Below are 25,400 nucleotides of genomic sequence, written 5' to 3' on the forward strand. Positions count from 1 at the left end.
GTTCACTGGGGAAGTGGATTGCTGATAAGCTGCCTCATTTTTAATTGCGGATTGCAGAAGAATGAACTTACTGCAGTGAGACTGCAACAGCAAGGAACCTTGTTAAATACAATGCACATGAAACAATCTATATAGTGCAGGACAGGTTCTATAGGTACAGCATCATACAGTTAGAAGCAACAGGGTGTGTTAAGGACTGAGCAAGCTGTTGTCCTGTAGCAGCAGCAGCATATTACACCTAGCCCCCCCATCCACAGCATTACCCTCAGTGATACTACTGTACACCGCTTCCCCCCCCAACCCATTACTAGTGTTACAAGTTGAATTATTGGTAGGATAACACTGATAGTGGTATCCTTGAGGTTTTCTTCAGTATATCACTGTATGACCCCCCCCCCTTGTCCCCAAATGTCTTTTACATGGAAGCAGTATGTAGGCTTTAATGATTTTAAAAACTGCAGTGTCACTTTTAAAGCTTTAATGCCACTCGGGTAGATTTTAGAGGCTCTTTTGAAGTTTAGTCTGTACAATGTGGGCTTTCCATATGTAGAAAGCAGAATTCTGAAAAGAAGTAGCTGGAATTCACACGGGACATTTAAAGAAGTTAAAAATCTCAGATTTCTCATTGTCTGCTATTTTGCTTAATTAGCTTTCCTGGCAGCACAGCTGAGTCAACTATCTCCTGTTGCAAGGGGAGAGGAAGTTCCAAGTTAGCAAGGATGGTGCCGTAGATATGCTGATGGCAGCTTTGTGTTTCTTTTCTCATCCAGCCCAGGGAGTTGAAGGTCTTTGCCAGCATCTGGAGGACAGCGACTTCACTGGCTGTGACTCCATTCAGATTAGGTAGGAGTGACGGGTTAGTGAAAGCAGCCAGAATACAATTGCATTTTTGCTATCAGTTGACATCTTCATTGTAACCATGAGGTTAGAGCCCAGTTGTACTTCCATCCAGGAGGCTGAGGTTCTCAATCTGATGTAGACCTTGTCCCATAGATATGTACCTTTGGTCACCTTGAGAGCAGGCTGTGCTCTGTTTGAGGACTACACCCAAAAGCTATTCAATAGCTTGAGATAAGGTAGCATGCAGCAGTCTACCTATTCAGCTAGTGCTCCAAGGTCAGCCCTGGCTGCTTGTAAATTTTCAGATGTTTCGAGTGTTGGCATTATTTAACTAGAGCCCTGAACTTCACCGAGTTCCATCTGAGTGGCTCTCCCCCAGTGATTTATTGCCACTGGGGAGATCAAACATGGTCAGGTTGGATCCCTCCTTGCTTTAAAGGGAAGGAAGGCATGAGATGCTGTAATGGCTGCTTGTCTGTCAGAGCAGGTACTGCTGTGGCTGCAGAAGGTGTTATTGGACGGATAGCCAGAGAGCTGCTAACCTAAACAAAACCTCCACTCCTGGCAGAGCAGTGCACGTCCCAGCTATAATTCAGTCTTTCCCAGAGTGTGAAAGTTCTACTTCCTCCAACTCCAGCCTTGGGTTTCAAAAGGGGTGGCAGGAAGCAGATTGACACCCACCCCTTCCTTCCCTGCTCAAGGCCTCTCGTTCCCAGCATTTGCTTCTCCAGCTTTCCAAGCAGCTTCCTCCAGTTGCTCAGGCAAGGCCCGGAGTGCTCTCACTAGGCTCTGCAGTGAAGCCATGGCTCATATCTCCCAATACTCCTTTCCAGCCTCTCTTGCTCTGAGCCTCCGACTGTCCTTGGGAGTGAGAACGTGAACTCCCTGAGTTCCCTTGTTCTGGGCTGAGCCAGCAACTGGGACATGACCCTGCCATAAAGGGCCTGTGCTCCACACTACAAATAAGGGGGCTGACAGCCTTGCAGGCCCCTGGGCAAGGTGGGAGGCGAGGCAGCTCTGCACTCCCAGAAGGAGGTGGGTCCTTGGATGCAGAGGTAGGGTGCCCCCAGCCCTGCCCATCTACACAGCCCAGAACATGCCATGCTGCCCCCACCCCCAGGAGTGCTCCAGCAATTTAAAGGGCCCAGGGCTCTGGCCAAACACTGTACTGGAGTGCTGGTGGCCAGAGCCCTGGGGCAAGAAGGGAGGGGGCTGGCTCCATGCTCCTGGAAAGGGGTGGGGCTTGGTCAGTCTGCCCTCAGTACTGCTTGAATCCTTGTGCTGGTCCCTCACTGGCACAGTACTGCTGCCACTGCAGTAAAGGGGCCCAGAGTTCCAGCTGCTGCTGCCAAAGCAGCGGTGGTGGCAGCTGGAGTTCTGGGACTGCTTAAGTCTGGACCCAAGAGAAACTGCCCCTTTTTGTAGGCCAACCTCCCCCCCGCCATGGGCCTGCAAGAGCCCTTTTGAATTGCCACACCCAAGAGCAACTGTCCTCATTGCAGTCTGTCAGCAGGTCTGGCCACAAGCAGAACACGTTCAGAATTTAACTATTTCCTCCTAGCTCTAAACTGCCCAGAAGAGGACAGATGATATTTCCTTTGGGGACACCAGCAGCCACTGCTTCCCCAGGGTGGTGAGTGCCCCCCCCCTTTCCACAAAAACACCCCCACCCACCAACATTCACAAGGGTTCTGAAACCAGAAGCCTCGCAAATGTTGAGGCACTACTGTAATTCCATCTGAAGCCTCTCAAAGTCCTGCTTTAAACAGAGCTGTATTTTACCTGCTTCCTCACCCCCAATTTTGACAAAAAGCAAAGGGACAGCTCTCTGCAACCTGATGTCTAGCACAAGATCCTCTAATTATATATTCATCAGTCTTTTCGTCCAGCAGCCAACCTTAGTCTTTTACTTAAGTGCTGTGAGAGGGGTTCTGATGCCATCACCATGCCTCCAGGAGAGCTCTGAAGACAGACAGACATGCTCAAAATCCCTATAAGCAGGAGCAGCCAAGTGATTTTTGACACCCTAGGCAAGTTAAGACTGTCACCCTCCCACCCACCCTATTCAATATAAAGGCAAATGAGAAATCTACCTTTACTTAGTATTCCAAATGAACAATGTAAAAATATTCTCTGCTTTTCATTAATGCTAACACAATAATATGTTATGCAGTAAGCCACCCAGTAACTGGCACATTAAAATTTTAAACTACTTTGAGTTGTATGCAGTGTTTCTGGTCAGCGCTATAAAAAAAGTTGCATTTCAAGTTGCAACTATCTTCATTCCAGAGGAACTGATTTTTGGGAAGCTATGAAAATCCTGGATTCCTTGATACTCAATGAAGTCTATTTTTGAGTTGTAATCCTTTTGCATAGAGCCATTGATCACAGCTCATATCCAGAACTCTCAAGTAACCAGCATTTTAACCATAAGCACTCTAGTTATGTTGTCCCTAAGTACAGTATAGTGAAAGTAAATATAGATACAGCAAACAGTATAGGATACTACTGTTGTAAATAAAGCACTCAACATACATTTGTTTTCTTAATATCTAGTCCCGTTTTTCTTTAATGTTATGCATTGCTAGGTATACTTCTCTATTATCCAGAATATTTGAATATCTGGCAACCTCCCAGTCCTGGAGCTGCCAGATATGAAAGTTTACTGTAACAAGTTATGCAAATCTTGCAGATTTTAACTGGAAAAAAATGCCTGTTTTACATAAAGCATCTTTGAGTTATGCTTATTCATAAGCCAGTTCTCATGAGGCAGAAATCGCAGCAATGATGTGCTCTTACAAGTACAATATTCGATAATGGTCTCTTAAAGTAAGATTTTTAAATTAGAGAAAAACCAATTCACTTCCATCTAATTTGGTGTCTCTTAAAGTTGGGCCAGCCCTGGCTATAAGCATATTCCCCACAATGCTACATAAATATGTTTTCAGGCTTGTGGGTTTGTCTCTCAAGAGTTCTAGTGTCACTGTAGATGCAGAATAGCTGAAAATGGTCAAAGTTCTCAGCTCCAATAATAACACTGCCCTGCTCCACCTCATCTAGTCCTATGGCTGGCCTGGGAGTCTCAGAACAGGCTGCTTCTGGGAGCAGAGCTGAGAGCTATGGGACAGATCCCTGGAAGCCATTGAAAAAAAAAATCAAGACCATTTAGGACAGCCCTAGCAGTGGGTCTAGGGCTGCCAATCCTCCAGGATTGTCGTGGAGTTTCCAGAATTAAAGATTGGATGAATTCCTGGAGGTTGTCCTGTGATCAAAGTTGGTAACCCTAAGTGGACCAAGTTTAGCATGGCTAGCCTGGATGCCCTAAGTTGCTTATCCTTTAACTCAGTTACAAATAAGGCAGTAGTTCAGGGTTTACAAAGCCCATATGTTAAAATAAAACCCCCAATGATACATACAGCAGGTTTTACAAGCTACACAAAGGGCTTTCTTAACACTGTGATGCTGCCAGAGCCTGCCTGGTACTTGCACCTTATTTGTTTTCTCTCTCATTTATAAAGGATATTATCTTATTAGAAAGATAAGTAAGAGGAAAACATGTCATTAGTCCAAACTTCACAGGAACCCAGTTGAGAAGCAAGCAGTCCGAGGAGATGGTGGGAATTCTAACAGGCTTGTTCAGCATCACGTTAAGCCAACAATCATATGTATATTCAATCTTCTTGATTAATACAGTTCTCCAAGATCTAGAAATGAGGCCTACACCAATCTAATTTTATCTTCCCTTGTCCTTCTGTCAACAGTTCAAGTAAGGAAAAGTGCAAGCAAACAAGAGTAGTGTTTATGGAGCGGATGTTGAAAATAAAACAGACTGCAAAGTGCAATGCTTTGCGGTTACATCTGTTGAATGGAGAGTGAAATGCTCCTGCTGTCCAAAAATAAGTCTCAGAAGCCATAGGAATAACTGTCAGTGGATGGGGAAGGTACAGAAATCTTGCACTGGGAAAGATAGGGGAGAGGGGTGATTGGGCTATCCTGAAAAATGGGCAGACCCTTCTGGAATAAGAGGCTGGACTACATTGACTCTAGTAGATCTTCTAAATTAGTAGAGACTAGTCTTCAAAAAGGATAAAACAATTAAAATTTAAATTTTTATTATGCTCATGCTCTTTTAGGAAAGAGTACATATACTTATACACACTGTTCCAAAAATTGGGGACAACTTTTCTATAGGACATTCTGCATCTAGCAACACATAGCAAGTCAGTGGGAGCTGCACAAAAGCCTGTATGAGCAGAACATGGCTCTTAATGTTAAAAGGCTATTACACAGTCATCAGAAATTCAAGTAGCTCCTTTAGATTTTGTAATATTGGCTGCAATGCTAACTTCCTTTTTGCAGGATGCATGCATCTGATTGGGAGTGGTGATGGTGGAAAGAACAATTTACATGAGAAATACAAGCATTTTACCATGTGTTAATATGTTTTGAGAGTCAAATACTTCTCTTTTTTTTTTGAAGTAAAATATGACCTTAATAATCCTTCAAAACATGCCAAGCTGGATTTACTCAATAATCTTGCAACTGGACTGGTGTTCATTATCGTAGTTGTGAATATTTTTATCACTGCCTTTGGTGTGCAGAAACCAGTGACTGGGACAGTCTCAAGACAGTAATAAGGTGAGTTATGATCCTTTCTAATTTTACTTTTGACTTCCACCCAGCTATGCACAAACAGCTTTCCCACTCCTTGCCAGGGCCTAAAAAAATCATGTTCTTTTTAAAAGTGACCATTTTCCCCTGTAAAGATTATCTGTACGGTGTCTCTCGAGAGCAGGTGTATTCCTCATGCTGTTCTTGAATTAGGTTGTAAATGAGGGGTTGATGAATTTGATACTGGATTTTGAATGGCAGAGACAGAAGACAGTCTGGCACTCCAGCACTCCAAACCCTAGTATGTTCCCTCAGTGAAATCACAGGGAACATCCCTCAGGAAAAGCCTCTCCTCTTTCTCACCATGGAGAAGGTCAACCAATCGACTAAAACTGTACTTTTGCCCTTCTACTACAAAAGCCTTTGTTAGGCAGGTTTGCATTTGCAGTATATTGCTGTCCCAGTCAATTACCACCACATTAAAGACTTCATCCAAGTTACTGGTGTGATTTGTTGTTAACCCAATATAGCGTTAGACAGCAGAAAGAGACAGTCTACTTCATTTAATGTGCTCTGTGGTTTTCCCAGGATGCACTTCCCATTTGCAGGAAGTCTGGCCCAAGAGATTCTGCACCATAGTTTGTTTTTAATCAATGTGGTAAAAATGTATTATTCCCCCCACCTGAGCAGGGTAAGGTGCCTCCGTAATATGGAAGGTACTTAAATCAGAGCCTCTTACTTTCACCCTCCTGCACAGGTGGAGAAAAGCTGGTGCAAAATCAAAATGTGTCTCAGCAGTACTGAGAGGCTGCATTCTGCCTGAAATTCATCACAGTGCAGAAGGCAGGTCCAATAGCTGGGTACCACTACCATCCCACTTACACCATGTGCCTTGCTCTGGCCTCCACACAGGTGTGCATGTCCTCTTAATCCCAAATCCCTTTTCAAGAAGTTCTGTGGAAGAAACCATTGCCTGGAATTGCCAGTTGGTAATCCTACATTACACCACTAGACAGCTGCATACACAGAGACAGTTACATCAATTTCTTTCAATTTTAACATTCAAAAGGCCTCCATAGAGCCCTGCCAGCTGTTTCCAGTTACAAAGCCAGACCAAACATCTCTGTCAGCCTCATCCTTTGTACAGAGTAGCATTCCCTGTTACAAGCAGCCATGAACACTACGGTTGCAAAGTCAAGCACTCAGATGTAATGGAGTTCGGGAATTGCAAAAACCTGTGCAACCTGAAGTCAGCCCTCAAGAGCCTGGCCTAACTTCACACAGGAAGCCTGTGTAAGGGCCATTAATAAAGAGCCAAGAGGAGATTGCTAGGTCCATCTAAGATACAAACATTCCTTCACTGCTTACAGCCTTTTTCCTTACTCATGCCCCATCCTGGGTATTGGAAAGGCAGGGGAACTGCATTAGGAAATTCTGTACTTACCCTACTAAAAACATGCACACAAAGGGGCCAGATTAAATTTCTTTAATTCTCATGTTTCCCTAGGTTTTGAGAGCATCACTCTGCAACCTCAACTTCCTTTTAAGTTAGGGATGATTTTGTATGTTTTCTGGAATTTTGAAAAAAGGAAATTCAGAAAACCCAAATGCCACCATTTAGAATTGTATTTTATGTTCATTAGGGATTCTGGCTCTACCAGTGACCAAGATATTTTGCTAAAGTGAGAGGTCTAGGCTGTGGCTGTAAAGGAGTAATTTTTTTTGGACTTGCCAATAGACAGGGACATGTCGTGAAGCATGACTGCCCTGTAGAGCTAAATCTACACAGCAGCCCTATTCCAGAATGGCTAATTTCAAAATAACTGCTACACAAGCTATTTCAAAATACACACTCTGCACACAATAGAGCCTATTTCAAAAGAAAGCCACTAGGCACACTTATTTCAAAATAGGCTCTATTTCTGGTCTACATAGCCCCCGTTTTGAAATAGATGCTATTCCTCATGCAGGGAGTTTTACCAATTTCAAAATAAGTTGGTCGCTATTTCAAATTTATTTTGAAATAGTGATCTTGTGTAGATGCTAGCACAGATATTTTGAAATAACTGTGCCACATGGACCTACCCTAGGACTGCCGGAATTCTCTGCCTCGTTTCCTCCTTCCTGCAGCTGATAACCCAGGCTATGTCTGCAGGACAGCCAAATAAGCTACAAATTGCATAAACTTACTTTTAATTTAGTTCATGATAAGCGATTTTGGCCTGTAAAGCCAAATATACAATAAAGAACCATTTCTAGGCATCCCTTTCTCCTCCTGCAACAAGGTGTACAGGGCTGCCAAAATAGCATGCCCGTTATTTCAGAAAAATATTTTGAAATAACAGGCACATTTCAAAGATATGGGGTAGCTATTTTGGGATAGCTCACTTTCCCAAAATAGTTCTGCCATGTAGCTCTGCCTCAGAGTTCAACCCTTTTTCTGTGAGAAAAAACAAAAACCCCAAACAAACTCTGAAGACCAGAGATCTTTATTTGAAGCCTCTCTCTGAGCCCTGTTCCTGGGTCCTTGTCCCATCAGCTGTTCCTTAAAGAGGAGTCCCTGCCTGCTTCTTGGAGCTGGATAATGCAGCCAGGAGTTCTCAGGTCTCCTCCTTGGATTCAGTTCTAATTTAGCTGACAGCAGGGCCTGAACTAGCTTGTCCCTCAGATGGCCCTGCTCATCCCCCATCCCAGTCATTCTCAGTAGGAGAGGTAGGCTTGCCTTCCCCTGGCAGCGTCTGCCCTGCTAGAAGGGAGGAAGTAGGATTTATGCTGGGGTAATCCCCCACTGCACTAAGTTCTCCCCCTGCTTCCAGATTCTTTGGGGCTTGTATTCCCCCCAGTGGAGTGCAGCCCCAGTGCACCTACCCCAGGCCCCTTGTGGCTTGTGCTGCCCCCCAAAGCACTACCCCCAGCCCCATGAGATAGGCAGTGCATCCTATGTTACTCTGCCTTGTACTCCTTAGCTGCCTCTTACTGTTTCCCACAGCTCCCTACCTGCAGCTGCCCCCTCCACTTAACCCAGCGCGAGTTTCACCATCCCTCTCAAGAGAGTCACACCTATCTCCGGCGCGCACAAGTGGCAGTGGGGGAAGGACAAACAGCAACCCTACATCCTCTGGCTGTGGGTGTCCAGCAAATGCATATTAAAACTCCAGCATGCCCTTCTAACATTAATATATACTTATAGAACTGGAAGGGACCTTCAGAGGCCATGAAGTCAAGTCCCCTGCACTCACAGCGGGGCCTAGCACCATCCCTGAGAGGGTTTTTTTTTTTTTTTTTTAAATTAAGTGTATTTGCCCCAGCTCCCTAAATAGCCCCCTCAAGTATTGAGCTCACAGCCCCAGGTTCAGCAGGCCACTGTTCAAACCACTAAGACATCCCTTTTCTGGCACACGTGCAAGTAGCAGGGCGAGTGTTAGCTCCTTGCCTCCATGAGCAACCACTCCAGCTCACTACACAGATCTGTCCTGGAGCTCAGGACTGTGTGCAGGCCTCAGTGGGCCCATATCCAACTCCCAGCAGGCAGCACAGTCAGCCCAATCCAAAGTCTAGAGGCCCTGGTTCAGCACAGGGCAACAACCAAGCAAGCAATATCAAGTCAATAAGCCCAGACCTGGCACAAGGCATGGCAGCAAACAAACAGAGCCAGTATAGTATCAGTAAGCCCTGGCACAAGGCATGGTAGCAGACACCAGTCAACAAGCCCAGGACCACCCAAAGCAGAGAGCACCAGGCAACCCAGAACTATGCCTAGACCAGTGAAAGCAGGAAGACCACCACCCACAGGTGGAGGGGGGGGGCAGGAGGCACACAGACCTACCCACCCACCCCTCCCCAGCTTTCTGCCACAAGGGTCAGTAGGGCTCCACACCACACCAACCCTGCTGTCCCTGAGCCACTGCCATACCACCCCTCTCCGCATACCTGGAGAAAGTTCTCTGGGTCCAGAGCCTCTGCCGCTTTAGGTAGTTCTACCTCTAGCTCACCTGGCAAGCAGTCCAGGCCAGTCCTCAGCCTCCTGGAGCCTAGGACCCACCTCCCAGCCTGAGAACTCAGCACTTGGACCTGGCTCCTCCAGTGACTAGGAGCCTACTGAGCTCAGGGGTGGAGTTTTTATACTAGTAGCACCCCCCCCCCTCCTCTTGCTGTCCAGTCTGGTAAGGGAGCGGGGCTAAGTTCTGTCCACCAAGGTTCAAGGTGGGGCTCTTCCATTCCTGGTTAGTGAGCAGCCACCCCTGCTCACTACAGAGTGGGACAAACACTAATCCCGGCTCCTTGGGCTGTCATGTCTGGCACATGCATATTAAAACTTCCTGGGGTTTTAATACGCATGTGCCAGACATGGAAAGCTCGAGGAGGCGGGATTGAAGTTTGTCCCACCCCCCTGCCGCATGCCAGAGAAGGGTGTGTGACTTGGAAGGCCACCCTTAGATATGTTATTAACATCTAGTCATGGACAGTCTGCAGCCACCCCCACATGAGAGTTAAGTGGCTGATTTAGTTGTTCATGGATTATAACCCACACTTCAGAATCAATGCAGAATTTAATTAATAGCCAATCCTGGCACACAGGTGTCCTGTGTTCTCTGGGAGGAGCCCCTCGCTCATTAAGCTGTGCACCTCTGCACCAGAGTTTAAATTTATCGCTAGTAGATGGGAGAACAGGTTTCATGGTCTCCTTCCAATGGCGTTGTGAGGCCCTCCACAGCTACAGAACTCAGCAGTGAGCAGCTTATTGGGTCTTGCCCCTGTTATCTGCCAGGCACAAGTCATTTGGTTCCAGGCTGCACAAGCCACTTCTGCGTGGGCGGCATGAATGTGCCAGGCTGGTTTCTGTGTTAGTTGTTGTACAGCACCCCAAAAAACATGAACAAGGGCTTCCTCCTACAGACTGCTAACTTCACTCTTTCTTCCTGTCCCGTGTATGGCAGTGCTATAGGCATTGTGTAGAGACAGTTGCTGTGGGTTTATGCAATAGTATGTTAGAATTCTCTGTGCCTGCTGGAGACAGCTACCTGACATGTCTATAGGTGTTTCATCTTTTTAATGCCCTGGGCACTGAATATGCCAGAAAACCACATGGCCCAAAAGTTTGGATTCCTCCTCCTTAAATTGTTTGGGATTTGTGCCTTCTAGCTCATAGCAGCCATCTTCTGTCTCCATGGTCCCAATGGGCACCTTTAAGGCCCTGCATTCTGCCCACTGGATCCGTCTCTTTAAGGAGGGTGTTCACAGGTACATGTTTCATTAGGCATCCACAACATTTGTGCACACATGAGGTTATATACCTACCACACAGTCTGTTCGACTGAAGTTGTAATGGAGATTTCAGTGCCCAGTTTTGCAATGAAAGCAAAATAGCAGCTACAGGTTGAACCTCTCCGAGCCAGGGCTCTCCTGTCCAGCAACAGCCATGGTCTGGTAGGGACATAGATGCTGCTGAACCAGAGAGCCCCTGGAACAGAGAGCCAATGGGCAGCTGGGCATCCAGAAGCAGAGGGGTGGCATCCTGGAGCCTGGTCTTTGAGCCCAGCCAGGGCATCAGTGGCCAAAACTTGGCATGGGTACTGGGAGCAGATTCCATCCCATGGCTGGTGAGCAGGCAGCCCTGAGCTGGTCCTGCAGGTGACGAGCCTGTGGCCCAGAGTTGGGAGCAGAGATGGAATGTGGCAGGGAGCCTGGCCAGGCCATTCAGCAGAGGCCATGGCTGGCAGCAGGGTCGGAGGCCATGAGGGGAGGCGTGTCAGGAGGCTGGCAGCAGAGGCACCGGAATGACCATCTCTACTCCGGCAAACTCCCTTGCTCGGGACCGCTCAGGTCCTGAGGTTGCCAGACCAGGGTGGTTCAACCTATAATTTAATTTACCTTGGTAATAAGAGGGTTGAGCAGCAAAGCAGTCTCAGTCACCTACTCATGCCAGTATCACCATGCTCTGGCCTACACATGGCTCAGGCACACACGTTTCCCAACTAGAATGGCTAATTTAGAATTGTGGCCAAGTCGTTTACCTTTTCAGTCTTCTCTTGGTATGGGGTTGGAGTTTCTGAACAAGGTGCTTTGGATCTATTCATAATTTAATTTAACAAAGAGATTAAGGGGAGGACTTGATTAGAGTCTGGAAGCATCTACATGGGGAACTGATGTAATTATTTAGCTAGGAAAACTCTAGCATAATTCAGTGGTTGGAAAGTTGAATTGACACAAATTCAGACTGGAAATAAAGTGTATGGTTTTTAATGGGGGAGAAATTAAAGACACCTTTTGGTCAGTGAGGGTTGATCCCACTTTTAAAATCAAGAATGGATGGATAACTAAAGATCTGTTCTAGAAATTCTGGGGGGGATATTCTGTGGACTGTAGTATCAGGTGGTCAGACTGGGTGGTCACGGTGGTCCCTACTGGCCTCAGAATCTATGGATTATTTACCCACTGGCACATACAACATCTGTTTATTTAAAAAAAAACCTCAGCCCCTTCTCTCAGACCACAGTTTTTAAAGATCTTTGAAAATAAGTAACTTTCCTTGCTGAGATTTTGGCAAAAATATAGTCCTTGGTAGCCAAAAGCAGAGCATCAGCTGGAAGTGAGGCCCTCATTGGAGCGCTCCCAGAGGCACAGGCATTGGTCTGCACATGAAGGCCGATGTTGGCACTCTACCAGTGAAGGACTGTGCCGTCTGGAGTTGGGAACTTTCCAGCTTTGCCCTGCGTTAGGCTGACATGGCAGAAGATTTTGATTCTATCACAGAAGAAACTTGTGAGTCACTGTAATCCTTACCTATCTGAGCTAAAGTTTTTGCTTTTCATTTCATTTCAGAAATCTGAACCATTGAGCCCCCTCCTTTAAATACTTCTACACCTGAGCCAGTTAAACTTGGACACAGAAAGGCAAACCTGGCGAAGCTGAAGTCATTCAAGCCAGCATTTTTCTGTTTCCTTCAAAAGGCTTGTTTTCTGTGCCTGGAATTTTCAACCTCTTACACATGTAACTTCTAGTTCATGGATCTTGCCTTCAAGGACCCTGGGATCTCAATTTCTACAGAAACTGCAGCTCTTCAGAGAAATGTGCAATGTGAATTAATTCAACAGGGAACAGAAAGTGATGGCATGAGCAACAAAGGCATCATGGACATCTTGCTGTTTGTGCCTTTTGTTTTCTTGATGGATGAGAAGTTACCCACCTGATGTCATTTCTACTCTGGAAACCAAGGGTCTTAAGTTCTGGCAGTCACACTCCATGGTAACTAGGTGTTTGTATTCCATATTGTTGTAGACGATTGCTTTTATGTTACAGGGCGATTCTTCCTGGGGAGCTGTTAATCTCGTCAGCCAAACTCAGAACTTCACCTCTTCAGAAGTACCAGGAATCAGCTATCGGACGGGTAGCCATGTTAGTCTGGATCTGTAACAGCAACGAAGGGTCCTGGGGCACCTTATAGACTAACAAAACTTTTCTGTTGGTCTGTAAGGTGCCACAGGACCCTTTGTTGCTGTTAGGAATCACCTAGTTTTTCTCTCTCAAATATTCATTGGCCCAGTTTCTCTCACTCAGGCCAGGGCTACTCTAGACACTCAAGTTGATTGTAGATATGCAATTCTAGCTACAGTAGTTGAAATCTACAAATCAACTTACCAGGCGGGCCTCACAGAGGAGGTCAGCAGGAGAAACCCTCCCATCAATCTTCCTTACGCCTCATCATATTGATGAGTACATGGGTTGACTGTCCACCCCAAATAGTTTGATTTCACATGTCCCTACTAGGCTTGCAAAATCACACCCTGGGAGCTCGACCCTCACCAGGTCAATCTTCCATGTAGTGAAGACATACCCTAGATCATGGGGGCCTACATAAACCTTCCTCCCATTGGTGAACGGTCCCACAAGTAGTCCCTTTGCCTAGTTTCTCACTCTTAGTCATTGCTCCCTTCCATTCCATGCAGGATGATTATTATCCAGACTTTTTGAAGAGCTTGTAAAAAATGCTGCCATAACTGGGCACCACTGGGTGACTTAAGGAGAGAGGGTGACATTCTTCCCTTTGCAGACAACAGGATGACGCCTAGCAGCTATTAAGTCACAAATAACGCAGCCAATTAGGATACAAACAAGCAAATTTCTCTGAGTAAAAGCCTGTTCTCTGCACTTGTTTGCTTTTGTATGTTTTTAACTGATCCTTAAATTGAAGAGCTAGAAAGGAAAAAAAAGCCTCAAGGGCTCACATTCCTTGCTGGCACAGGATCCACAAATTTGTGGGAGGGCATGCTGTCATTAGTACTGGTGTATGCTGCGAGTTCTGCCTGGAAAGCCTTTTAATCCTTTTACTTCTAATTTATTGTTTTTGCAAATAGAAAGATTTTAGTGTCCTTTCATTTTAACTTTATTGTAGATATAAATTTGTACTAATATATTTCTTGCGTTGTCACTTTATTTTGTACATTTGTAACCCACAGCATAAGCTTTTTAATCACTCATTTAGTTTTAAATGGATAATCCTCTTTTAGTTATGAATACATAAATAACTGATCTTAGAGAGTCATCTTGTTTACTGCAGATTACTTACTAATTATCCTTTTACTCCAGAAACAAAGCAACCAGATTAGTATTTTTGTATATTGCAAATAGCAAAATAGAGAAAAACAACACAGAAGAATATTAAGCTTTTCTTGTTTTGTGATTGGTCAGAGTTTTTCTACCAGGTTTCTGGACAGTGCTGCTTCTAATGATGTGTTGTATGTATTTAAATGTAGCTGGAGCAGCCATGGAATGAAGCATCTAGCACAAGCTGGACCAACAGTTAATTTGTCTTGGGTTAAAATGAATGAAGGAACATCAGACTGTACCTGCGTTGTATAATATTCTCAATAGCATATTGTATTGATTGCTAAAACATCATTGCTTGACTGCTTAAAATAAAATAACTACAGTTCAAAAGAACTGTAAAACTGCAGGGGCATCCCTTCTGAGCATGTAGTTACCTTAAATATCACCTGCGGGTGTATTGCGTATGCAAAAGGTAACAAAATGTAGTACAGGTTGAACCTCTCTAATCCCCAACTCTCCATAATCCGGCATAATTTTAGTTAGCTGGATGACCATTTATCATGGGTGTGACCAGGTTTCCCCACAGTCCCATAAAGTGTGTTTACAACCACCAGTTCTAGGTCACAGTGTTCTGTGCTATTCCTTAGCTCTAATCTACCCCTAATGTCTTCAAAAAGCCCAGTAGGCAGTGGAAGCGTTGGTAACGCTGTTTGACAATATTGACCTCCCAAAATCTAGCAAATTCTCTGGTCCAGATTAGAGGAGTTCAATTTGTACTATGCAACATAGGGTTACACCCTCACTATGCTTACTAAATAACCATCGGAGTGGGCAGACCCATGATTCTGCTCCTTCAGCTCAGGTTGGGATCCTTATTATTTCTGACGGCCAGAGCAGCATGAATATTTTTAAGTGCAACTTTCCTCTTTTTATTGGTAAATAAATCATTCTTACTTTTGTTTCTGGTTCTCATTTACTCTGCAACTTCAGACTTTATTACCTTGCAGTGCATTCCTGATGTAAGCCACTCAATTGACTTCATCTGTGTCTCCGTTGACCTCCCTGGAGCTTCTGCTAGGTTAGAATTTGGTCCACGCTGGTTTTAATTCCCTTTCCTCGCCTTCTTCCCTTCCCCCATCCTTACAGACATGAAAAGCCAAACAGAGCTCATTTCACACTTACACCTTTCACTAGCTAGTGGTTATGATCCGTGTTCGCAGTAAGCTGAGAGCTTGTGTGGCTGCCCAGGAGATATACACATACATATCTCATAAAACTGGAAGGGACCTCAAGAGGTCATTGAGTCCAGTTCCCTGCCCTCCCAGCAGGACCAAGCACCATTGTGACAGATTTTTTTTTTATCTGTTTGTCCCAGACCCATAAATGGGTTCCTCAAGCATTGAGCTCACCACCGTGGGTTTACAAGACCAATACTCAAACCACTGAAGTAGAGAGGCGCCACCCACCTGACTAACAGCACCCACAGCTGGCAGCAGGTGGTGAACAACCTCATGTCTTGGTGCACATAAAAATTATTCAACCTAATGGATGGAAAACAGAGGGAACATTGGTTGTGATAAAGAAGCACCAGGGACACAATTGCCTACTACTCACAGAATCATGCTGCTGCATCAGCTATTTTAGAGGACCCATATGGAACGTTCCCTTTCGGGGTTTATTGGGGGCAAATTTTACCCCATGTCACCCATCCAAACCTGGTTGTGAAGTGCAGTGATAGCAAGCATTAGTCATATAATCATGACAAGTATCAGAGGGGTAGCCGTGTTAGTCTGCATCTGTAACAGCAACGAAGGGTCCTATGGCACCTTATAGACTAACAGGAGAGTTTTGAGTATGAGCTTTTGTGAGCACAGACTCACTTCATCAGATGCTAGCATCTGGTGAAGTGAGTCTGTGCTCACGAAAGCTCATGCTCAAAACTCTCCTGTTAGTCTATAAGGTGCCACAGGACCCTTCGTTGCTATAATCATGACAAGAATCCCATGAAGGGGTAGGGGTGGCTAGATTGGAGAAAAAGAAGTAGGCAACGTGGCAAGAGCCTTCACATGAAGGAAAGGCCTTTGCAGAATGGTGGTCTTCAGCTTCTTCCCAAGTAGCAGCAGCAGCGACGGAGCTTGTCTTGGGTCAAGATGCAGAGATACCCGGTCATCCTTTATTTGACAAAGGCAATTGCACTTTCAGCACACCCTCTTGGTATGTCCACACACACACACGCACGCACGCGCGCGAAAACGATTCCAGATCTGGAAGTAGCAACACACACACATTTGTCCCCAGGTCAACGAACTAAGGTCAGATAGTCCAGTCCACATGCCCCTCCTCAAGCCAGTGTTTGTGTCCAGGCATTCAATGCAGGCCTGAACGGGAGGGAACAAACGAATCAGCATAGATGGTTGCTTAGAGAGTACCTGGCACTCTCAAGGCAAAGAAGGGTGGTTTTGGAATGAATCAAGAGGCTCAGCTGTACTCTTAGTTTTCAACCCCAATGTGTTGGCATCTGCCATAGGGTGTTTGTTCCCACAGACACCTGGTGGGGTGTGAAAGGTGCATCTTTTGTTGCAGCTGCAACAATCACAGCACTTGACTGAGCAACTCGACAAAGAAGGTAGGTACACTTGGCATGGGGTAGTATCTTAGAGGCATGGATGTCCCGCTCGTGGCTCCTTAAAAGATTAAGCAGCTCTGGGGACCTATGTTTTTTACTCACCAATACAGAACACTTCTAGAGCAATCACTGCAGCTTCTCTTGGTCTTGACCAATTTTCCTGCTCCTCATTTTCTTTAAATTTGCTCCATTTTCTCTAGATTTCTGTGTTTGCTTCATTTGTCTCCTTCATTCCACCTGTTTCTCTTGTCTTTCCGGTATCCACCAATTTGCGTACATCCTCTCTCAGTACCTTCTCAGCTTCTCCTTAATTCCTCACTGTGTGCAAGGGAACAAGATGTTTCCATGGTTTCTTTCCTTGAAGACATTATAGGAACAGCTGCTCTCCCAGTAGGAAGATAGCCCAACCTCCAGCTGCTGGTGTTGTAGTGGGGGAACAGAATCTACTGGATCCAAAACAAAAAGTGGTGAAGTTTATGGATACCATCTATTTCCAATGGATTTTGAGGGATTAATTGTGCATATATGAGGGAGAGTAAAATGCATCCCTACCTTTAAAAAAGTTCCTGAGTGCTAGGTATGTATCTAGAAATGAACGGCCAGATTTTCAAAACATGAGGACCTACCATAGCAGACAAAATTTCTAGAGAGCAGAGCTTACTATTCATCCTGCTTGCTGAGTTCCTGAAAAAAATCGGGACACTAAGCAGCGCCATGGGAGCTGCTGCAGAGCTCTGAACACTTGACCTCAGCTGTGGGTTCTGAGCATGTGAAAAAAAAATGGAGACCCTGAGTGAGTTGCCTGGTTTCCAAACCTGCCAGCCACCCTAGCCATTGTCCTTAGATTTGAATAACTTTTTCTCCTTTGTCTAGATGAAAGGGGTAATGCTTGATGGAGGGGGCGGGGACCACACACCAACAACCATGGCCATAAATTCAATGAGAATTGCAAAATGTCTTCAGTCATGCAATCTGTTTTTAAGATCCCAAATCCTTTAAAGATCATGTAGTTTTTAATCAGGAAAATGCTTCTTCAAAGCTGATTTCACCTATAAATAATTTAGTCACATTAAACAATTCTTATTGGGCACCTATTTAAAATCCTAGATGAGCATCTCTTAGCGAGATCAGCTAAATAGGTCTTTTTCTACAGCCTCTTGGTCTATTAAGCTTTCCCTATTATGTCCTCAGTGTTAAAAAAGGCTTGTTTCTTGGCAAATGGTTCAGTTAAAAACAAATCATAAATAATGAAAAAAAAGCCAAGCATTCAGTTGCCATCTTGGTTCAGATCAGTTCATCTTGCTCTGTGTTCAGCAAAAAGGAGACATAGGGGAAAAAGCTGTTTGGGTTATTTTTATCAGTACCTCAAGATCTAGGGCTGTTTTATGTTGCAGCTCTCACAGTGATTTTAATTCATTTCAGCAAGCTAAAATGACCACATTCACTGGTTTGCAAAGTCATTCTAGGGCGTAGACTCTAAAACTCATAACCAGCTGGAAGCTGTTCCCTTGCAAAATGTTACTGTAAAATAGATTGAAGTGGTAAACATATGTCTGGTTAATTTCAACCTTCACTTAGAAAGAGTTTTAATTAAATATAAAAACTCACTAGAAATGTGGCCCTGCATGCTAAGAGCTGCACAGCTTAGTATGCCATACCTGTGCTTGCTTGTTTTGAACTCAGTTCTGTTACCAGGACGAATTCTCTATGCACATCCTTTTCTGGGTCTTGATGGCTGCTGTATCACAGGATGACAGGCCCTGTAAATGAGGGAAGCCCAAAGGCCCTTTACCGGAACCGATGCTCCGTGTTTGGCCAAATAGAGCCAGGTAACAGCTGGGGATAAGGACACTCATGGACAAATCAGAGAGGAAACAGAGGTGAATCAGCGGTGGCTGAGCAGGAATCGGGGCTAGTGTTTCTTGTAAGCTAAGTGCTGGGACAGCTGACCGGGAGCAATTCAGACACTGCCCATCTGAACAGCAGAGTGCCTACAGCCACCCATAGCTGGCAGCCTGTGTTTCTTTTGGTGGTGCACATTTGCACATGCCTTGTTGCACAGAACCAAAGTTATTCTGCCCTGGAGGGAAAACAAAATTGAGGGAACCTTGATCAGGTCCCAGGGAAGATAAGCGCTTCCAGAGGCCTGGTGGAAGGTGTTCCCTGGCAGGGGGGGCGGAAGGCAGGCAGGGAGAACAGCAGGAGGGGTTTGCTGTCTGGCTTCCCAGGTTAGAGTCCGACAGCCAGACAAGACTGAAAGCCAAGAAGCAGCAGGCAGCATGGCTGCTGTCTCCACTTTGGAGTGATGGCTCCAGCAGAACAGTAAGAGGAGCAGGGGGAGAGAGGGATGGTCCCTGGGCAAGGAAGATCTCCCAGTAGTGAGGCTGTAGGGGTTCCCATTGGGAAGTAAGGAGGTGCAAGCCAGCAGGAAGGCTGGGGTGGTTGTCCCAGCAGAGGGAGAGAAGAGGATTAGTAGAAGCCTGTGTGTGGCAAAAGACAGGAGAATGACAAGGATACATGCCAGCAGAGGGACTGGGCAGAGCAGTGTTTTAGAACAAGTCACACAGTGACTGAGTGGGCCGGCCTATGGATTATGGTTTGGTACTTTTGACACCAGCTATTAAATGATGTTTTGTAATAAGCAAGCCCCAAAGTGCTGTGTTGTTTTAGCAAGAGCCTGATGGAGTCCTTTTGTTATCAGAGGGAAACTGAAGCAGACAGAGGTTGTGCTGTGGCCCGTCATGGGAGGGCACTTCAGACAGAGTTGTCAACTCAGAAAACTAGGTGATGTCTTACAGTTTGTAATATGCAGCACTGCCATTCAAATGGTAATTGAGATATTTGGGAAACAATTATCCATGAAATGGCAGGTCCCAGGCAGTTGGTCTGATTCATGCAGCCAGGAAATTGTGTGGAAAGTCTGACTCTCATTTCATGCATGACTGCTCCTGTCACAAGCTACCTCTAGCCCGGAAATATTCTATTCGTAGCTGCTGTCATGGGCTTCTTCGGTAGTTAGGCCACATAATCCACCATCCGTGCAGACTCCCTCATCCTTCCAATTAAATCAATGCTTGTAAGTTACCTGTAAGATAAGGGAGATGATTGGTTGAGCTACCTCTGACGTCACAGAAACGTAGGAATCTTGGTGGGCATAGGTACAGTTGTGCAACAGGAAAAGGCTTGTTGTACAAAACGTCAAAATGGCAGAGAATTTACAAGGGAGAGGAAGGTAAATCCCAGTGGTGATATTTTGAAACAAGAGAGCTCTCAGTCAGGCTTGCAGCTGCTTCCATCCCTTCCTGCTGACTCCACAGATATTCCGGGCTTTAAGTAACAGTACTGGGATCTTGTTGTATAGCTACTGTATTAGTCATTGCGCTATTTTATGGTATGGTGCTCAGTAAAATAAAGGCATAACCAGAAAGGCAACCAGTGCAGGGATTACAGGGAGGGGTCGCCAGCCAAGCACCCCTTCTCTACCCGCTCTCTGTCCCTGCTCCACCCATGCCCCTCCCCTCCTGCCCCTGCTTTTACCTCTGCCTGCTTCTTTCTGTGGAAGTTCCATGCCACTTCCACTGGGTACTGGGGCAACCCCCTATCCCCAGAGCCGCATGGCCTCGGAGCAGTGCTTTCCGGCCATAGCCTTCCCCCAGACCCCTCAAAAGTGACCCTGCACTCACTGTGAGTGGGCAGGATGGTGGCACACGTGGCCCCCTCTTCACCTCCATGTGTTACCACTGGGCATATTGAGCAAGTAATTCTGCTACGTTATCATGTACACACCAGTGAGCCAAGTCTGATTGACAACAGGCTAATGGGGGAAGTTACGAGTGAACAATGACTGCCATAATTCAGCAATCTGTATCAATGGGATTGGGGTTGTTTTGGTCATTCAGGATGATCTATAGTACACCTGCTGCCAATGAAAATATTTTGCATGGGTGAATAATCCATTTGGTTCAGGGCCTCATGTGATGTTCCTGAAATGCTACACGGCTGCAACTTGTTGAGTGCACTGCCATAGGCCAACAGCTATTCAGGGCATGTCTACACTGCATTGTAAACTGAGGATTGAAACTCAGGTTCAAGCCTAACTCCAACCAATTCCCATTAACACACAAATCAGGCTAACACAGGGCTGGAATCCCACAGGGTGGGGAAGGCTGGGCCTGGGTCAAGCCAGGCCCCAGGGCAGGGGTGCCATTTTGGGATGGGGGGGCAGGACAGAGGCAGCGGTACGTACTGGGACACTGACAATCCAGATGTATGGGGAAGTACAGGGCATGAGTGCATTCCTCTCACTCTGAGCTGGTGAGGGGCAGGGCAGAGGAGAACTTCACGTGATCCATGCACTTTTCTTTCCTTTTCCCCTTGCTGCAGTTTAAGCCCCTTTCTTCTTGTCCTATCACCAGAGATTAAGGAGAAGAGTTTCTGTCCCCTCCATGTAATGCCTTTATAGGGATTTGACAGCTGTCAGGTCCCCTCTGTCTTCCAAGCTAAACAAACCCAATTCTTCCAGTCATCCTTCAGAGGTCATCTTTTTTAGACATTTAATAATTTTTGTTGTACTTCTTTCCTGAAATATGGCACTCAGAACTGGACACAGTACTCCAGGTGAGGCCAATCAGTGCAGAGTAGAGCAGAAAAATGACTTCTGTCTTGCTAACGGCACTCCTGTTAATGCATCCCAGAATGATGTTGGCTTTTTTTGCAACAGTGTGACACTGTTGACTCCTATTTAGCTTGAGAACCACCATGACCTCTGGGTCCCTTTCTGCAGTACTCCTCCAGCCCCATTGGTCTTGTGGTCTGGGTAGCCACCAAAAGTACAATCCCCATAGGTTTTCTTTGTTCTGTAGATGGTCAAGTATTCCTACACTGCACCACAAACAAAGGACTAGAGCAGCCTTATTTTGGCAGGGTGCAAGGACATCTGGGATAGGGTGCCTGGGTGCAAGCCTGCATCATGCAGCTCCACTTGGGAATCCCGTGTTCAGACATTCCAAACCTGGAGTTAGAAGTGAGTGGAGACACTCAACCTCTAGGTTAACAAACCCAAGGTCTGCTCACTTGAGTTCTGTTGACTTTGGGCTTTGACTGCAGTGGAGACATACCCTCAGGGACTACACGGGGAAGAAGGCTTTTCTGCATTGTTTTTCAAGACACTGGATGGAGTGCATTTCATGCATGAAAAATCCTGCTGCACAAGTGTCAGTATCAGGGGTGTTTTGGTTTTGAGAAGGCCGGAGATTGTGACAGTGAAGAAGTAAAATTTGAAGAACAGCCATACAAGCAGAATTGCACTGTGGAAATGCAGTTTTCACAAGAGGTCATCTGAGTAACAGGAAAAAACAAATGGTCAACCTCAAGTTAGAAAAAAAATTAAAGTGAGACAGGAATCTGAGGTGAAGTCTCCTTGGCTTAGTGATCAGACTCTGTATTGCCAACCAAAGGAGTCAGCTTTTGTTCCCCAGCAGAGTCATCAGCTTCCTGTGGCTGACGGTGGGATGTATCATTTAGGGACCCTCAGTGCTTTAAGAACGTAAGAAGCTGGAAAGCTAGAAGGTTGCTGCACATTTTATCAGCTCCCCAAGTACATCCTGTTTGATAGGGACTGAACTGATGCCTCTGTGTGCTCAGCCAACCCTGGAGATCTAAGTGTCAGTCACCCTGGTATTCCCCATAGGAAAGAGCCTGAAGAATAATTCGTATGCTATAGTACTTTCACGTCCTCCTAATAATTATGCTACAGTAATAAGGAATGTCTGTTCATTCTATAGGCTGTTTTAATAAAGCTATAAAAATAGTAACAGAGAGAAAGCCGTGCTAGTCTATATACTATCAAAACAAAAAAGCACTCCAGTAGCACCGTAAAGACTAACAAAAATAATTTATTAGGTGAGCTTTTGTGGGACAGACCCACTTCTTCAGACCATAGCCGTACCAGAACAGAACAGACTCAATATTTAAGGAACAGAGAACCAAAAATAGTCATCAAGATGGACAAATCAGAGACTGCAGGGGTGGGGGAGTCAAGAATTAGATTAAGCCAAGTGTGCAAAGAAAAGATCTTTTCTGGAGATACCATCACTGGACCCAACCAGGTTATTCACAGAATATTCTTGACTCCCCCCACCCACTTCTGCCCCTCCACTCTCTGATTTGCTCACCTTGATAATTTTTTTTCTGATTTGTCAACCTTGATTACTATTTTTGGTTCTCTGTGCCTTAAATATTGAGTCTGTTCTGGTATAGCTATGGTCTGAAGAAGTGGATCTGTCCCATGAAAGCTCATCACGTAATAAATTATTTTGCTAGTCTTTAAAGTGCTACTGGACTGCTTTTTTGTTTTGAGTCTATAAAAATTGATATGAGACATTGGAACACTACATTCTATGTCCTTTCACTCCCATTGTAGAAGACTATTAGAGGCCTACAATCCTCTTCTAGCACACCACAGATATTGAGAAAGCCACTCTACATAGCCTTCATCGACCTGACCAAGGCCTTTGACTTGGTCAGCAGGGATGGTCTGTTCAAACTGCTCCACAAGATAAGCTATCCTCCACGGTTACTCAAGATGATCCAGTAGTTCCATGAAGACATGAGAGGAACCATCCAATATGACGGCGCATTATCGGATGCTTTCAGAATCAGGAGTGGCGTCAAACAAGGATGCGTGCTTGCTCCGACATTGTTCGGGATCTTCTTTGCACTCCTCCTGAAGCATGCCTTTGGATCTTCAACAGAGGGCATCTTGCTGCACACAAGATCTGATGGGAAACTGTTTAACCTTGCAAGGCTGAAAGCTAAGTCTAAGGTCCGAGAAGTCCTCATCAGAGACATGCTGCTCGCAGACAATGCTGCTCTAGTGTCTCACACAGAAGACCAGCTTCAAAAACTGCTGGACCAGTTCTCCAAAGTGTGCAAGGACTTTGGGCTTACCATCAGCCTAAAGAAGACCAACGTACTCGGTCAGGATGTTGCTGAATCCCCATCAATCAGCATTGACAACCATACGTTAGAGGTCATCCATGAGTTCGTTTACCTCGGGTCCACCATCACTGACACCCTGTCGTTGGACACTGAGCTAAATAGGAGGATCGGAAGAGCAGCCACAACTCTGTCCAGACTCAGCAAGAGAGTGTGGAACAACAACAAGCTGTACACTCACACCAAAATGCAAGTCTACAGAGCCTGCATCCTCAGCACCCTCCTTTATGGCAGCGAGACTTGGACCCTGTATGCCCGCCAGGAAAAGAGGCTGAACGTCTTCCACTTGCACTGCCTCAGGCGCATCCTTGGAATATCATGGAAGGACAGAGTGACCAACACCACCGTCCTCGAGCAAGCTGGAATCCCAACCATGCACACCCTCCTCAGGCAGCGGTGGCTCCACTGGCTTGGCCATGTCCACAGGATGAATGATGGAAGGATTCCAAAAGACATCCTGTATGGTGAGCTAGCCTCTGGCAAAAGACCTCCCGGACGCCCCCAGTTGCGCTACAAAGATGTCTGCAAGAGAGACCTCAGAGAGGTAGACATCGAGCTGGACAACTGGGAAGAACTAGCAGACGACCGCAGCAGATGGGGGCAGGGGTTACACAAGGGCCTTCAGAAGGGCGAGATGAGGATCAGACAGCTAGCAGAGGAGAAGCGAGCGCACAGAAAGCACAATAAGGACTTGCCAGACACCCACTACATCTGCAAGAGATGCAGCAAGGACTGTCACTCTCGTGTGGGTCTTCATAGTCACAATAGACGCTGTAAATGAAGTCCTCAATTGAAACTTTAAAGGGCGCGATCCATAGTCTATGCAGACTGAAGGATGCCTACTACTACTACTCCTACTATTAGTGACAGTACTGTCTTCTCTGTACGTCCCTGCCAACATACTCAGACCTGAGCAGTCAGAACCACCATTTGGGCTGAGAGAATAACCCAGCCCTTATCAGTTTTTGTGAGACAAACTCAGGTGTCGTCAAAGCCATGAGAGAGATGGAATGCTGCATGTTCCATAACTAAAGCCAAGGGTTCCCTATTCTTCCCAGAAGAGATGATTAAAGAAAGCAGTATGATAGACTATGAATAGCTTACACTAGTTTGCTACAGTGTTTGCCTATCAATGGGCAGGAAGTTTAATAGGTCAAAACATAACTGTTTGAATGCTGTCTGCTTTGTAGGAACCACACTTATCACCATTCAACCAATATCCTTGAACAGTTACCACAGGGTATCTGAGCCACCACATTTCCTTAGTAGTTCAGCAGGAAATAACTAATATTTGAGATATGACCACATGGTAATAGCCCCCTTTGGAGTTTAGCTCACTTTTAGGGAGATATTTATTAGTTTGACTTTCTCCACTGCCGTTTTTAATCTGTTAAACAATGTTGCATCATCTACCCTCCCTCTGCCTTACAAGTGAACTACTTTGCCCGACTCTGGTGTCGGAGAAGATGTGCAGGGCCTGGGCATTGGAATGTTATCATGCCATCCAGCCAAATGCGTGCTTGGATTTGTACATGACTGGCCCCTCAGTTATCATCAGTTCAGTAACCAACACTCTTCATTTTGGCCCTCACTCCAAGAGAGGCTGAACAACCACAGCTCTCAATGACGCGAAGCAGTTCTCTAGTGTCAGGCCCTGACTGTGCTCACTGCATCTCCAGGGATTTAAATACATATTTTAACGTTTCCCATGCAAACTAAAATTTCCATACCCTCATGTCTGGGACAAACAAACAGCTTCCTCAGCTGGGACTGCATTTGT

The 25,400-nt window shown here is 45.6% G+C and overlaps 1 protein-coding gene across 2 annotated transcripts in view; it reads left to right on the top strand.

Moving 5' to 3' along the window:
- Positions 1-14,950, top strand: part of NINJ1 (ninjurin 1) — a 33,261-nt gene extending 18,311 nt beyond the window's left edge. The window contains exons 3-4 of one of the 2 annotated variants that reach the window (XM_075005807.1): positions 771-843; positions 5,320-5,440. In XM_075005807.1, the coding sequence (XP_074861908.1) occupies positions 771-843; positions 5,320-5,329 (83 nt within the window). In that variant the 3' untranslated portion in view covers positions 5,330-5,440. Of the gene's footprint in view, positions 1-770; positions 844-5,319; positions 5,479-12,273 lie in introns of those variants that run through there. The other variant, XM_075005806.1, reaches the window with a different exon arrangement.
- Positions 14,951-25,400: the final 10,450 nt, after the last annotated feature.

This window comes from Carettochelys insculpta, chromosome 11 (genome assembly GCF_033958435.1).
Source record: "Carettochelys insculpta isolate YL-2023 chromosome 11, ASM3395843v1, whole genome shotgun sequence".
Classification (NCBI taxonomy): Eukaryota; Metazoa; Chordata; order Testudines; family Carettochelyidae; genus Carettochelys; species Carettochelys insculpta.